The sequence below is a fragment of the Erythrolamprus reginae genome, chromosome Z (assembly GCF_031021105.1).
Source record: "Erythrolamprus reginae isolate rEryReg1 chromosome Z, rEryReg1.hap1, whole genome shotgun sequence".
In the NCBI taxonomy this organism is placed as follows: domain Eukaryota; kingdom Metazoa; phylum Chordata; class Lepidosauria; order Squamata; family Dipsadidae; genus Erythrolamprus; species Erythrolamprus reginae.
Genome location: NC_091963.1, coordinates 100,343,833 through 100,360,360, shown reverse-complemented (window position 1 = coordinate 100,360,360; position 16,528 = coordinate 100,343,833). Strand labels below are relative to the sequence as shown.

The 16,528-nt window shown below is 39.0% G+C and overlaps 1 protein-coding gene across 2 annotated transcripts in view; it reads left to right on the top strand.

Moving 5' to 3' along the window:
* Positions 1-751: 751 nt before the first annotated feature.
* The window catches only part of PLCD3 (phospholipase C delta 3), an 83,768-nt gene continuing 67,991 nt past the window's right edge, over positions 752-16,528 (top strand). The window contains exon 1 of one of the 2 annotated variants that reach the window (XM_070727982.1): positions 752-1,006. In XM_070727982.1, the coding sequence (XP_070584083.1) occupies positions 886-1,006 (121 nt within the window). In that variant the 5' untranslated portion in view covers positions 752-885. The remainder of the gene's footprint in view (positions 1,007-16,528) is intronic. The other variant, XM_070727983.1, reaches the window with a different exon arrangement.

Here is a 16,528-nt window from a genome sequence, read left to right as displayed (position 1 = left end):
CAAAGTAAGCAACCTTGGTGCAATATTTTTCAAATTGCAAAACCATGCATCTTAAATTTACAAAGTTTGAAAAACACTGGTCTAATATGTATTGGGAATCCAATCCATGTGCTACATGAGTCTTTTCGAATGTGTCAATCAAATAAGAAAAGCTTACTCCCTGAACTTACTCCCAGTCCAATTGTCTTTCCTTTCTTTCATCTATCATATATATTCTCTTCCTTTCATATATCCTCCCCTCTAAGTTCACTTTTACCCTTATATATATTACCACATGTCTTTTTTTCTTCCTATGTATTTGTGTATTGGACAAATGAATGAATGAATAAATAAATAAAATAAAATAAATAGTTTTTTATTGTAAACAGTGCCATCATTTTAAACCACACCTCTTTCTTCCAGGCCTGTGCTAGGGCCTTATTTTTCATATCAATGGAAGGGATGTTGTTTTATGAAGAGGAAAGTTCATTGAAGTGGAAACGAGGTAAGTGGGGGCCATCCTGCAGTTTACAGTACTTTCCTTCCCCGAAGTTGCCCTCCATGCTCCTCGAAATTCGAGAGGGCGATTCCTTCGGATGGCGTCGGGGCGCGCACCATCTAATGTGCTTAGCCACTAAGGAAGGCTGTGAGTCAGCGCGCAGATCCTCCAGCCAGATAGCCGAAGGGCGGGAAAGAGTTAAACCTCTCGCCTCAGATGTAATTTGAGAATTCCTGGCAAGCTCTGCTTCTCCAATCTGCGCGCGGCAGCGGCGAGTCACGAAGGAGGCTGGACAAGCAGAACTTCAACAGAGGGTAGGGCTGCCCCGCAAGTGGGGCAACAAGACGATAAAAGGGCTTCCTCAGTCCCAAGCCGGAGGGTAGATAGGGGAGCCGATAAGCTCAGCCATGTTTTGCGGAAAATGGAAAAAGTCCCCCTTGGAAAGTTGTCACCACCAGCAGCATTTTTCTGCCCATCATCGTGGAGGAACTACCAAATCCTCGGGGCACCGCACTTTCAAAAAATTGGGTAAGTGAAGTGCCTGGCGAGCCGGGTAGCCCCGGAGCGAGGAAAAGGCGTGCCGCGCCTTACGAGACCTTTCCTAGTTATTTTACTGGGTTCAGATGCAACGCTGATTAAAGTTAGGACTCAGCTCTGATACCTTTTCATCTTTGCCGGAGCTCAGTCCTGGGGCAAAGAATGTCAGTCTAGAATAGAAGAGGACCTCTGAGCGGCTGCAGAGTGCATTTCCTCCGTCAGCCAAGTAACTCCCGACTTGGAGCAGACTAAAGGTTGATACATTTATGGTGTAAAAGTGCGGACATAAAAATATTTTGTTTTGCTCCTGAAATGTTTACAGTTATTTTTTTTAATTTAAACTGTTTGTCTAATTGAATAACTTACTCCTATACAAATCCTTATTTATTTAGCGTATGGCATACTAATTTCCCCCCTTTTTTTTGAGACTCCAGGAAAATATGTGAATCAGAAGGAAATGACAGTGAGAACAACTGAATGACTTGATCTGTTTTTTGTTTGTTTGTTTTGAAACTTGAAATTAAAGAAGCCCAACAACTTGATCTTGAGTCAAAAGATAGAAAAACATATTTTAAGAACCATGAGCAATCTTTTCTCAGTAGGCTAACAGGAACAAAAAAGAGAATAGTCACTTTGTATTATCAACTGAGTAAAATAATTCTTGACCTTCATTTTTTATTTAGCAATGGAACTATGTAAAAGGTGAAACTAAATTAGTTCATTAAAACTGAGATAAAACCCTTTGAACTATAAGGAATGATAATGAATTTGTTCAAAACATATTCATGTAAATATATCTCTGGAATTTATATGATTCTTGACTTGCTCTGTTATTCCAATTTTGTATCCATCCAATATATTCTGAATATGATTAATTTTTTGTGCCTTTTTCTTTCTTGCACTGATCTTTCAAAAAGTATATAGAAGACTATTTCTTCAGAAGACGTTTTATTTGCAGATTTATTATCTTTATTCATTGAATCTTGAGATAATTATCTCAAATAGATTAGGGGGGAAATATTTAAATTTCCTAAGAAAATACATAACTGCATCAGGTTGTTTTTGTTGCAGGAAGGAGGGGCCATTAAAAGGTAATAGCTGTCAAAGGTCCACTCTGAAAACTAATTGCTGTTCCAGGAATTTAGCTTTAAAGTATGGAAAATAATTAGTAGTGGAATGTTTGTTTTGTTTTTTTGTGATGCGTTATCTCAACTATATATATTCTAATTGTAATGCCGATAATTTATTGGACATTAAATTATATAATATTTACTAGGAGGTAATCAGAGTACATAGAACTCTGATTGCAAAAGTCCTTTCAGTAATTTGTAGTTGATATAGGAGTTGTAATTTTCAGAAAATATTTGTGTATAAAACTAAATATTGTATCAAATACTAAGCTAAGAAAGTACAGCTTTATAATTTGCAGTAAAAAGGTTTTTTGTCTCCTAATAGCTTTCCTTAATAAAAGGATACATTAATAATAAACATTGTAATTCCAAGTTAAGAATATAACTTACAGGTAAAGAACTAATTTTTATGGGCAGCTATTTCATGCCAGACATTGTGGGAACTGATTAAACTATTCATTTATGAATTACCTATCCATTTAAAAGATGCTCAAAATGATGTGCAATAAGGTTGACATTGCCTTCCAGTATTCGGAATTATATTTTTTTCCAAAAATAATGCTCTTGAAAATAATGGACGTGGTAAAATAAATATAATAAAGCCACCACTTTGTATTAGAATGATTTTTAAAATATTTATTATAAAATTTCTCTTAGAATTAATATATTGGAGCACAAAACTAAAGGTGAGTGACATTTCATTAAAAGAAAGCTGGTGTAAGTCACTTTCTGTGAAATATGAATGAAATGCATATAGTAATGCGTTAAACAGCTTTAAATATCGATTTGATGGTTCTTACATTAAAATCTTTTATTATAGCATACCTTAAGTTGATACTATGCAGGTGAATTGGGATAAACGATTCCAAAAAATTCCCAGGCAAAACATTTGCAGCATATATCCATGATGGTGAATCTATGGCATGAATCTATGGAGCCGAGGTGGTGCAGTGGGTAGAGTGCAGTACTGCGGGCCACTAAAGTTGACTGCTAGTTCTGCAGGTCAGCGGTTCAAATCTTATCACTGGCTCAAGGTTGACTCAGCCTTCCATCCTTCCAAGGTGGTTAAAATGAGGACCCGGATTGTGGGGGCAATATACTTGCACTGTTAAGAAGTGCTATTGCTAACATGTTGTAAGCCGCCCTGAGTCTAAAGTACGCACATGCGCAGTGTGGGTCATGATGCAAAGTTGTGCGTTGGCATGCGCTCTAGCGCACAACCATTTTTGGAATGCAAGAAGAAAAATGTTGGCCATCAATGGCATATACTGTACCAACGAAATTGTTATTTTAGCACTTAAAGCAACAGGTTGAGAAAGAATGTGTCAATGCAATATGGTCCTGTTTCCTACAAGGGCAAGAACTCTGCACTGATTGAATCTTTTGTTGATCAATTTTATATTCAGTTATTACATATATACAAACAAATGCATGTACACAAGCACTATTCTATTAATTGGAATTATATCCCACCTTTGTGTCTATCTGACAATCAAGGTGATTTACAGGAATTAAAATGATAAAATATCAGAATGATAAAATATCAAAATGAAATAATGAAATAATGATTTAATTAAATTATTAAATTATTTTCTAATAAAGATTAAAAGCTTCATGGAAATGAAAGATTTTTACATTTTCCTGAATTATGGAAGAGTGAGGACCCAATACTCCTCTGGAAAATTTGTAGGTCATGGGAGAGATGGGGGAGACTTGCCCCTGCGTATCAGATACAATGGTACCTCTACCTACGAACACCTCTACCAGGTGTTCAAGATTTTTTTACCTCTTCTCAAAAACCATTTTCCACTTTCAAAACCGAGCCTCCAAAATTGTAACCAGAAAAGGCAGGGAGAAGCCTCCCTGAGGCCTATCCTCTATATATCAACCTACCCAGGCCTCATGCTCTGGACAGGACATTCCAGCTTTGCATATAACACTAAACAACACAGAAAGCAGCAGTCACTGGTTATAAATCTTTGGCTTGATTGGCATAGAGCAGTGATGGTAAACCTTTTTTGGTTTGCGTGCCAAAAGTGTGTGTGTGTGTGTGTGTGTGTGTGTGTGCTAGCATGCATGCATGTGCCCACATTCCTCCCCCCATGCTGCCCCCTACCCATGCGCAAAGGCCTTTCTGATGTTTATACTGGTGTGGTCTGGAGAGCCCTATCAGTATGAACCCATATCATACGGCAATGTTTTTTCTGGCATCTCCATGTCAGAAGAAGCCCCCCCCCCTTGTCTTAATACTGACCTTTAAATTTCATCTGAAGCAGAGCTGAGGTCTCCTTCCATACAGAGACGCCAGAAAAAAATTGCCAAAAATCAGTGGATTCATACTGGTACAGCTCTTCTCCCCTCCCCTCACCGCTGCTGTTAGGTTAAAAAAAATATATGCCTAGGCGGGCAAACCGGAAGTGCATTTTTCCGAACTTCCGGTTTGTACATCGGGGGATTTTTCTGCCTCGGGAGCTTCAGGGAAGCTTTCCTGAAATGTCTGGAGGAGGAAACGGTCTTTCCAAATGCTGAAAATCAGCTGACCAGCACGCGCCTGCGTGCTGGAGCGGAAACATAGAAAAGTCTTGTGTGCCCTCCCATATGGCTCCACGGGCTACCTGTGGCACAGGCATAGAGTGTGACTCTAGGGGCTGCTTTTGATGGTGGGAGAGATCAGTATGCCTTATTGACATAATGGCAAGCATACTGATAACTTTGCATTGTGCAATAACCATAATAAAACTTTAGCCCTAAAGTTGGGCACTTGGAATGTTTGCAGAATGACTCCTGGTTTCTTTGATGATCTGGAAGAAATAGATGACGTATACAAGACTGCTGTTATCGACATGGAGCTGAGCAGACTGCAAATGGACATCGTTGCCCTTCAAGAGGCAAGGCTCTCAGACTTAGGATTTATTAAGGAGAGAAACTTATCATTCTTCTGACAAGGAAAACCATCAACAGCCCTTCATGGCATCGGACCAGAATATTTTTTATTTTATTTATTTATTTATTTATTCATTTGTCCAATACACAAATACATAGGAAGAAAATAAACACGAACCTATATATATAAGGATAAAAGTGAAAATAGAAGAGAAGATATATGAAAGGAAGAAAATATATATGATATATGAGATAAAGGAAAGACAATTGGGCAGGGGATGAAAGGCACACTAGTGCACTTATGTACACCCGGAACTGCCTTCTGCCGCGTGAATCCCAGTGACCGGTTAGGTCCCACAGAGTTGGCCTTCTCTGGGTCCCATCGACTAAACAATGTCATTTGGCGGGACCCAGGGGAAGAGCCTTCTCTGTGGCGGCCCCGACCTTCTGGAACCAGCTCCCCCCAGAGATTAGAACTGCCCCCACCCTCCTTGCCTTTCGTAAACTCCTTAAAAGCCACCTCTGCCATCAGGCATGGGGGAATTGAGACATCTTCCCCGGGCCTATACAGTTTATGCATGGGATGTTTGTGTGTATGTTTTTGCTTATTAATAGTGATTTTTAAATTATTAGATTTGTTGCACATTGTTATATTGTTGTTGTGAGCCACCCCGAGTCTACGTAGAGGGGCGGCATACAAATCTAATAAATAATAATAATAATAATAATAATAATAATAATAATAATAATAATAATAATAATAATAATATGAGACTAGGGAATACAGGATAGGCTTTGTGATCAAAAACACCCTACTAGGATTCATCACTTTACCTGCCGCAGGGGGTGAGAGGATTCTCTCCTTACAGCTCCATTCACTAGCAGGACCAGTCACTGTTATTAGCGCATATGCACTAGATTGAGAGCAAAATCTAAAGTCCAGCTGAACTGCTTACGGGGTTTCCTCTTTGCTGACAATGCTGCCATTATCGCTCATTCTGCTGAAGACCTTCAATGACTCATTGACTGTTTTAGCAAGGTCTGCCAAGATTTTGGATTAACAATCAGCCTGAAAAGTCATGGGTTAGATGTGGATTCACTCCCTATATTACAATCTTTGCAGAAGAATTGGAGGTCATCCATGATTTTGTGTATCTTGGCTCAACCATCAATGACACACTCTCTCTGGATACTGAGCTGAATATTGATAATAATAATTGAATAACTGAATATTGACATTCTCTAGACTCAGAAAGAGAGTATGGCTTAATAAGAAGCTGACGGAACATACAGAGATCCAGGTTTACAGAGCTTGTGTGCTGAGCATACTTGTAAAAAAATCTTGGACCCTTTATACACAGCAAGAGAAAAAGTGGAATAACTTCCATATACACTGTCTTCGAAGTATCCTTGACATCACCTGGCATGACAAAGTTCCAAATAGCACAGTCTTGAAACGTGCTAGAATTTCTAGTATATATACACTATTGAAATAGCAACGTCTTCGCTGGCTTGGGTATGTTGTGAGAATGGATGATGGCAGATTTTGAAAGATCTCTTGTAGGGTGAACTAGTTCAGGGAAAGTGCCTCAGAGGGAGACTACAGCTGCAATATAAGGATATTAGTAAGAGGGATTTAAAGGTCTTGGGAATGAACATTAACAGCTGGGAGACCTCAACCTCTGATCGTTCAGCTTGAAGGCTAAAGACACAGCATGGCCTTCTCCATTTCGAGGAGACACTTGTTCGGCAGGCTGGGGCAAAGAGGCAGTCTCGGAACCAGTAAAATCCAGGGGCCAGACAGGAGACATAATGGATCTATGCTCAGTGTGGAAGGAATTGTCTTCACACTCTCGGATTGGCCTTTTTAGCCAAACTAGATGGTATTCTGGAAACTTTTTCCAGAGCACGATACCACAGTCTTTCAAGATTGAAGGTTGCTGATCTGCATCCATCCTCTTACTCCAGTGATTCTCAATCTCATCAACTTTAAATTGGGTGGACTTTAAACTCCCAGAATTCTCCAGCCAGAAAGTGGAAACCCATGGCAGGGAAATTGGAGTCTAGCCCATCTTAAAGTTGCTGAGGTTGGGAAACACTCTCTATTCACTAGGGTGGGACTGAGCAACATTTGAATCGGGCTGTAAATTTCCTACAGTCAGAGAATAACTACATGATTGTGAGCTGGGTGGTTGCAATACAGAGGACAGGTGGAGAGTCTTCTCCAAGGTGGTAAATAAATGTTCAGTTATAAAGGGCAAGGAGAAAAATTAGATGTAAGGCAAAGGGATGGAACATTGTTTGTATTTGTAGAGGTGTTTGGGGATTATAGCTTCTTCAGGTTATCTGCAGTTCTTATGAACTTGACCTAAATGATTCTAGTTTCTTGGAAGAACTTTTTTCCCCATCTGATTTCTACTCTCATTAAATTTGTTGGCCTTCAAATAAGGACTGATGAGAGTTGGGGTTTCAGCAATGTTTTTATATTTGCCACCCTCGTATTAGGGAATCTTCTACTCCTGCTACTTAATATGTCCTTTGTAAACGGAAGAGGGGAAATATTAATTTACATCCAAACTATATCACACTGAAAAAACCCTAGGATGAAGCTTCCTCACTATTTTGCAAAGGCTTTGTCAAGGCAGTATGAACTTGTGTTCTCATCCAATGCTTTTCCTTTTAACAAATTATATATATTTACATGACATTGTCTTAAAGATAAAAATAAAGATTTTTCCATTGGAACTTTTAAAAAGAATTTTAAAAATCCATTATTATTTTTGTCATCGCAAGGTGAGAAATATGTCTAATAGTCTTTCCTTTTTCTATTCTACCCACCCAAGAACAACCCTGTGAAGTGATTTCACCTGAGAGAGAATGAGTAGCCCTAAATCATCCAACCAGTTTTCATGCTTAATACAAGACTAGAACTCAGATTCTTCTGGTTTCTAACTGGTGCCTATACCAATGTGCTTGGTGACTTATAACAATGCTATGCAGTTTCTTGGCTTCTGTAAGGAAGTGGTTCGTCATTGCCTATTTGTAGGATGCTTACACATTCCCACTTTAACCTTCTTTCTCCGTCTTACATCCAAAGATAAACTAGGGCTAAACTCTTATTGAATTTCAGGCCTAGTCAAGCCCTGTCAAATGTAGCTTCTCACTCCACTGTAAAAAAAGAACTATTAAGGAGTGCGCAGAATGACCCTTGAGTTATCAAGAACATGCACAGAGGAAAACGTGGGATTCCAGCAGATATCCAGGAGAAAATAGTAATTATTCAGTCACACAAGACAGATATATTAAACTGTATAAAATAGTGTTTACTTTAGAAATAGCACACTGAAGTTAAACAGTTGGGTCATTCATATTATTGTTTTGTTGTTGTTGTTGTTGTTGTTGTTGTTGTTGTTATTATTATTATTATTATTATTATTATTATTATTTAGATTTGTATGCCGCCCCTCTCCGAAGACATTCAAATAAGTCAATAACTCTCAATACAATAATAAGATTACAAGCCTGTCTTTGTCTTACGTATCAGACAGAAATTACAGTTTACAAATACAGTGATCCCCCGGTTATTACGTCCCCGACCATTGCGAACAGGCTAATTTGCGATTTTTGAACCCGGAAGTCAGAACACCATCTGCGCATGCGTGCCCTTTTTTTCTATGGGCACGCATGCGTAGATGGCGCCGGGCAGATCAGCTGCTGGGCGGCTTCCCTAGGTCTTCCCCCTCTTGGCGGGCATCAGCGAGGAGTTTCCCCACCGCCCACGCAAACTCCTCGCTGCTGCCGCTTCGCTCGGGCCGCTTCCCAGCTGAGTACTCAGCTGGGAAGCGGCCCGAGCGAATGGCTTGTCCGCAGCCTGCCTGCCCGTGCGCCCGCGGCTCGCGCGCCCTTCTCCCGCCCACGCAGTTCGCTCGGGCCGCTTCCCAGCTGAGTACTCAGCTGGGAAGCGGCCCGAGCGAACGGCTTGTCCGCAGCCTGCCCACGCCGTTCGCTCCCCCTCTTGCTGGCGGGAGAGCGAGAAGCCCTCCCCAGCACCCGCTCGCCCGCCCTTCGCCGCTCGCCCGCCCTTCGCCGCTCGCCCGCCCTTCGCCCGGCCACCCGCCCTTCGCTCGCTGCTCACCCGGGTTCGGGGGGGGGGGGTGCTGGCAAGCCGCCCATTCCGGCGGCGACGTTTTAAAACAGCGGCGTGGCTTTCCAATGAGTCCCGAAGACAAACGCGGAAGTTTGACGTTTGTCTTCGGGACTCATTGGAAAGCCGCGCCGCTGTTTTAAAACGTCGCCGCCGGCATGGGGGGCTTGCCAGCACCCCCCGGATCCCCAACCCGGGTTTGGGGGGCTGCTAGGAAGCCCCCCATGCCAGCGGCGATGTTTTAAAACAGCCGCGCCGCCCCCAATCTTCGGCTCCTCGCTAGCGCTGCGGAAGTAAAAACACCATCTGCGCATGCGCAGATGGTGTTTTTACTTCCACAGCGCTACTTCGCGAAAACCCGCTCGTTGCGGGGGGTCCTGGAACGGAACCCTCGCAACGAGCGGGGGATCACTGTACATCAAACTACCATCAAACACACAGAGCTTACTACATCAGTCACAGCAAGAAAGAACAGAGAAAATGAATCACGCTTCTGGCTCCCTCTTATGGCAATTTTCAACACTACCTCTTAAAGTTATAGTATTTCAATACATACAACCATTCATTGTTAGCTTGTTTATATATTGCAAACCCAACTGTTTTGCACATAGTACTAACAAGAACGACAAAGTTATAATCTGTAAATTAAAGTATTCCTCTATTTATGTGAAAATTTCCTAATAGCATGAGTGAAAAATGCGGAGCCTAGGGTTTTGCAAACCTACTTAGCAATACCAATGGCAATAGCACTTAGACTTATATACCACTTCACAGTGCTTTACAGCCCTCTCTAAACAGTTTATAGAGTCAGCATATCACCCACATCAATCTGGGTCCTCATTTTAACCACCTCAGAAGGATAGAAGGCTGAGTCAAGTACTATAGAATCGTTACAGAAGCAATGAATAATTATGGGTTTTAAGATAGATTTGAGAATCGTTAACCCCCTTTCAAAGTTTAAAACAACTTGGTCTTCCAAGTGCACAAGAATAAATGTTTACAGTCAGCAAGCAGCAAATGCTCTACTCTACCATATGGTGGTGATTGAAATTATAGTCCAAGCTGGCAGATGGATGAAAACTGCCTTCAGAAAAAGAATTCTTGTTTGTATGCTACCCTTTAAGCTATAGTAAAGATGTTTGGATTAACCCAGCCACCTGCTACATGGCAGAAAGATAATCCCTACACACATTTTACCTATCTAAATTTGGAACTTTTTGAATTTTATTCCCTCTGTGGAAAAAAATTCCCAGGTGTATCACTCTGAACAAAATTCTGTTGGGATGCAACATATGTCATCTAATAACAACATTGAGCACCAGCAGTCCTGTTAGAGCAAGGATAGGCAAAGTTGGATCTTTTATGACATGTGGACTTTAACTCCCAGAATCCCCGAGCTAGCATGATAGGCTCAGGAATTCTGGGAGTTGAAGTTCACAAGTCATAGAAGAGCCAACTTTGCCTACCCTTGTGTTAGAGTAAATGAGAAAATCCTTTTTCTCTCTCCACTATGCTACAGCTGATTTATTTAGAAGATTTTCATTTCCAGGACAAACCATTTTTAAAAAGTTAGCTACTGTTCTTAAGAGGAGAAAAAGAAAGAAAGAAAGGGGAGGGAGGGAAAGAATACAGAGCATAGAATGGGAAGATAGATTTTATGTATGTTCATATTGTTTACATACTTGAATGTAGCATTATATCCTCTGCTTCTCCATTGTCTACATTTACAGTGGAACTACTTAAGAACTTAATTCGTTCCGTGACCAGGTTCTTAAGTAGAAAAGTTTGTAAGTAGAAGCAATTTTTCCCATAGGAATCAATGTAAAAGCAAATAATGCGTGCAAACCCATTAGGAAAGAAATAAAAGCTCAAAATTTGAGGAAGAAGAGGAAGAGGACAGTTGCTGCCCAGAGCGAAGGGAGTGTTTCTTTTCTCTGGGCGCTAGCAGAGGTTTATTCCTTCTCCAAACGCCCAGAGAAAGGAAAATGCTTTGTTCGCTTTGGACTGCCAAAGCCTCCTTAAGCACCACCGAAAGACTCTTCTGGCAGCCCAGAAAAGCCGGAGATGGCCGGGATTAAAGGGGGAATGGAAGGAAATTGGCCGGGCCTTCATGCCACTCTCTAATTTCCTGGGAAATTTTTCCGGGCTCGGGCTCTTAAGTAGAAAATGGTTCTTAAGAAGAGGCATAAATATTGAACACCCGGTTTTTATCTAGAAAAGTTCTTAAGTAGAGGTACCACTGTATAGATTTTCAAAATGTTTTCCAAAATGATTTTGCATCTATTGTGTTTTCTGAGTTCTTCCCCCCCTTTTTTTCTATGACCCCTAGCTTATGCAATATTACCTTTTATGGTAATACAGTATTTGACTTTTGTTTGTACTGGGTCATCAAACATTAAATGTCATCCAAACATTTAAAAAGTTTCCATGATGCCAGTTAGATCTGAAAGTTTGATAATTCTATTAGATCCATGGAGTATCAAGGTAGGCCTCGTGAGTATTTGGAAACTTATGCTGATACACCAAGGGATTAAAAGGCTATTGTTGCCAGTATAGACAAGCCTGAACTTGTTTTATTTGTTATTGTATTAATCCTAGTTTTAGGACTACAGCTACATGGCTACGGTATGTATGTTGTTGTCTCTAGTCTTGAAATATTAGTCTCCATGGAGCTGCACAAAGCTGAATTCCAAGCTGCCTCATATCAACATTGTCTTAGAACAGGGATCCCCAAATTTGGCAATTTTAAGACTAAGTTGGAGAATTCTGGGAGTTGAAGTGTACAAGTCTTAAAGTTGCCAAGTTTGAAGGCCTCTGTCTTAGAAAATGTACTTAATGGACAGGTAGAGTGTGCACTACACGTACAGGTAGCCTTTGACTTACAACAATTCATTTAGTGACCATTCAAAGTCACAACGGCACTGAAAAAAGTGACATGACCACTTTTTAAAACTTTTTAAAAAATTAATTACACATACAAGACAAAAACATACAACAATTATTTGGGTTACAGTATTTACAACCCAGTTTCTGTCAGAAGTTATTTTCGGAGGTATATATATATTTACATTTCTTTGTTAATGTTGTGATTGCATGTTCCTTATGCTGTAAATACAATTACTACTATTATTTAACTACTAAACAATATCTCTATAGTTTAGCTTCATTTATCATTTCTTTCTTTTTATTATTATTATTATTATTTATTAGATTTGTATGCCGCCCCTCTCCGCAGACTCGGGATGGCTCACAACAGTGATAAAACAATATACAATAACAAATCTAATATTAAAAGTCTAAAATAACAATTTAACATTAAAAGCCTAAAAACCCCATTATTTAAAAAGCATACACACAAACATACCATACATAAAACTACATAGGCAAGCCATAGAATTTATCTCACATTTTAATGGTAATCAGAATCTTCTTTCCCTTTCAACTTCCTTGTTAGCATGTCCATTTCTGCGCAGTTCATAATTTTTTAAATTATCACTCCCTCTTTGGGGTTCTCTTCATTCTTCCATTTCTGCGCATAGACCATCCTCACCGCTATCAGAATGTGAATAATTAAGTATTGGATTTCTTTCTTATAATCCTTGTTAAAGATACCTAACAAAAATAGTTCTTTTTTTATTTTCCTCTTTTAGAATTTCTTTTAACCATATAGTTGTCTTATTCCAGTACACTTTTGCTTCCGAACACATCCACCATAGGTGGTAAAATGTTCCATTTTCTTTTTTACATTTCCAGCATCTGGGTGATACATTTGAATACATCTTTGATAATCTCAGCAGAAACAGGTGCCAATGATAAATATTTTGCACTGGTTTTTCTTGAATGAAGTGGATGTTGTGATTTGCCAATTGAACATCCATAATTTTTTCCCATTTTTCTAAATCAATTGGGTGACCAACCTTTTTTGCCCAACTAATCATAGTGTCTTTCACCATCTCCTCTTCTGTTTTGTATCTGATTAGAAATTTGTAGGTTTTTCCAATGAATTTTTCCTCCCTACCCGTGAGTATGCTGTCAAGGTCATTCCTTCATAATTGAAAGTGTTGATCCTTTTTGTCTTTTTGAAATTTATTCTGTATCTGGACATACGTCCACCAATCCAGTATTATACCTCTTTGTTCTAATTCTTCTTTGGATCTCAACTTCAATTGTTCATTCAATAAATCTTTATATTTGATTATTGTCTAAAATTGTATTAGGTTCTGATGATAATTTGATTCTATTGGGGAGATTCATTTGATAGTGGTATTTTTTGATGTCTAACCAAATTTGTAATAGTGAGTTTCTAAGTATGTGTTTTTTGAAGTATGAAAGTGACTTGTATTTTTCATACCAAATAATAAGCGTGCCACCCAAAGAAAAAGTCATGCCCTTCTAATGTTAAAATTTGTCTAATTTCTAATGTGAGCCATTCTTTAATCCATGTTCGGGTGGCTGTGACTTATGACCATTTATCATAGTTACAACCTTTGCAGCTGGGGTTGTTAAATCCCAGCACAATTCTTACTCATGTGTCTTTGTATAAAGATGGTCTAGCGATAGCCTGTGTGACATGTTCACCTTTACAAATAAGATAGAATTAGAGATCAGCTTGATAACTATGCTGAAAACAGATATTATAACAGCTCTGAAGTCAGCAGAATCATTCCTCTGGAAATATGTGTTCTTTCATTCATTCTCTCTTTTTTTGGTTGTCTTAACAAGATGGCAAAGCTTGGAATATCTAGATAAAGCATGTATGATGAGATAGAGTTCTCCAAGCTCCAAATGCCAATATTATGAATAGTATTATATACTAGAAGAGTGGTGTGAACTATTTAATTAAGGTAAATTCAGATTGTTCATTCTTGTCTTGGTTCCATCCACAAAAAGATCAAGTATATCTTCCTCTCCTTAACTTGTTGATTATATAACTGGTATAAAAAAGATAATTTTCACATATCAACTGGTGTAATTGGAATTTAGATGTCATAAACAAGCCACCTAACAAATGGCTTACAAGGAGTAATTCCAATTTGCTTGTTAGAATAATAAGCTTTAAAAATCAGATTTAAATCTGCAGTCATCAAGATTTTACTTTAATAATTTAAAACTGAACTTGTGATTTTGGTGAAATGTTGGGTCATTTCGCCACAGTTGGACTACTGGAAGGTAGAGCTCAATATTTCTCTTCAAGAAGGAATTCGTATTTTTCTAGTTTCTTTTAGATAGATTAACTAACACTGCTTCCTTATGTAATATGGCAAGGGTGTGCATGTGTGTACATATATTGATTGCAGGGCTTCCTTGAAAAATACTCACAGACACACACAGATATTCACACACAACATATTCTCAGGGAAGTGTATAGTCTAATTCAGGGGTGGGCAATTAATTTTGCCACAGCGCCGAATGAGAAATTGGGATGGTTTTAGAGGGCTGGACTAATATAATTAACTCAGTTCTACCCAATACTGTATATTATTAGGTAGAACTGAGTTTATTATAATTATAAATTTTATAAAAAATTATAAATTATATATTATATTATATTATATTATATTATATTATTATATATTTAATTATATATTATAAGGTATATTATATCTTGAACACCTGGTTCTTATCTAGAAAAGTTGGACCGACCTCTGCGGGCCGGTCACAGACAGCGGGCGGGCTGCATCCGGCCCTCGGGCCGCATCTTGCCCAGGTCTGGATTTATTTGTTTTGTGACTGCCTGCCTTCTGCTAGACTATCAGAGTGAATGAGATGCGTAACCAAATTATGACTTGCAAAGCAGCTTCCTGACAAGATTATTAAATATTGACTGTTTAAATGTTGCTGATTCCCAATCTGTGCGTAATCTGAAAAGGGCTTTAAGCAAATTTAGTGTGTACGTACACATTAGAAACATAGAAACATAGAAGACTGACGGCAGAAAAAGACCTCATGATCCATCTAGTCTGCCCTTATACTATTTTTTTGTATTTTATCATAGGATGGATATGTTTATCCCAGGCATGTTTAAATTCAGTTACTGTGGATTTATCAACTACGTCTGCTGGACGTTTGTCCAAGGATCTACTACTCTTTCAGTAAAATAATATTTTCTCATGTTACTTTTTATCTTTTCTCCAACTAACTTCAGATTGTGTCCCCTTGTTCTTGTGTTCACTTTCCTATTAAAAACACTTCCCTCCTGGACCTTATTTAACCGTTTAACATATTTAAATGTTTCGATCTTGTCCCCCCTTTTCCTTCTGTCCTCCAGACTATACAGATTGAGTTCATTAAGTCTTTCCTGATACGTTTTATGCTTAAGACCTTCCACCATTCTTGTAGCCCGTCTTTGGACCCGTTCAATTTTGTCAATAACTTTTTGTAGGTGAGGTCTCCAGAACTGAACACAGTATTCCAAATGTGGTCTCACCAGCACTCTATATATCGGGATCATAATCTCCCTCTTCCTGCTTGTTATACCTCTAGAATATCAACCCTATTATGTCCTGCTATTCTGAATGCTATTCCATTTTTGTGTCCAGTGTGAACACCATGAAACATATTATTCACAGAAGAAAGCTCTTCTTCTTTTACTCCATGAAGAGCAGCATTCTGATTGGCTTTTTAAAAGTTGCTTCCACCATGCCAAAAAAAAGGTTTTGAAGTCACAAATTAAGACTTTAACGTCTTCATTAAAATGGAAAGAAAAAGAAAAATAACTAAACTGAGTTACAAAGGGAACACTCTTTTTCTGTTTAACAAGACTATCCGAGAACAAAAGCTTGAATGAAAATGTGTCCTGGAATAAGAGCAGTGGCGCCTTTGCAGCAATGAATTATTCTAATTGCAATCTATTATGCTTTGGTCAGATTCCATGTTGAATAGATGCCCAATTCTGGGCATTGCACTTTAAGGAGTAACAGCTAAAACACTATGCGTTTGTGATTTTAGCAATAATTGTGCCCTAAACTAGAGGCACAAATAATCCCAAAGTACAGTATTACTGTGTTCTTCTATGACCAGACAATAGAGGCTGCCTCTGTCTCTTTTCAAATGTGTGCTGTGCCATGCTTGTAAATCCGATTTTGAATTGCCTGAGACTCAAGCCAAATGGATACAAGAATGTGCAGAGCCTTTTATTGGGGACATGAACTTTGGCAATTGTGTGGATGATAAATAAGAGTCAGAATTTTCAGCTTTGAAAGGCTCAGATTCATCCGTATTTTAAAAAGGGGGGAAAGGATATTTCAAAGTTTGTTTCTCTGCTCTTGTCCATAGCCAGCTGTAAAAAAGAACTGAAAGATGCACAAATTCCAGAGTACAGTGATACCTCGTCTTACAAACCCCTCGTCATACAAA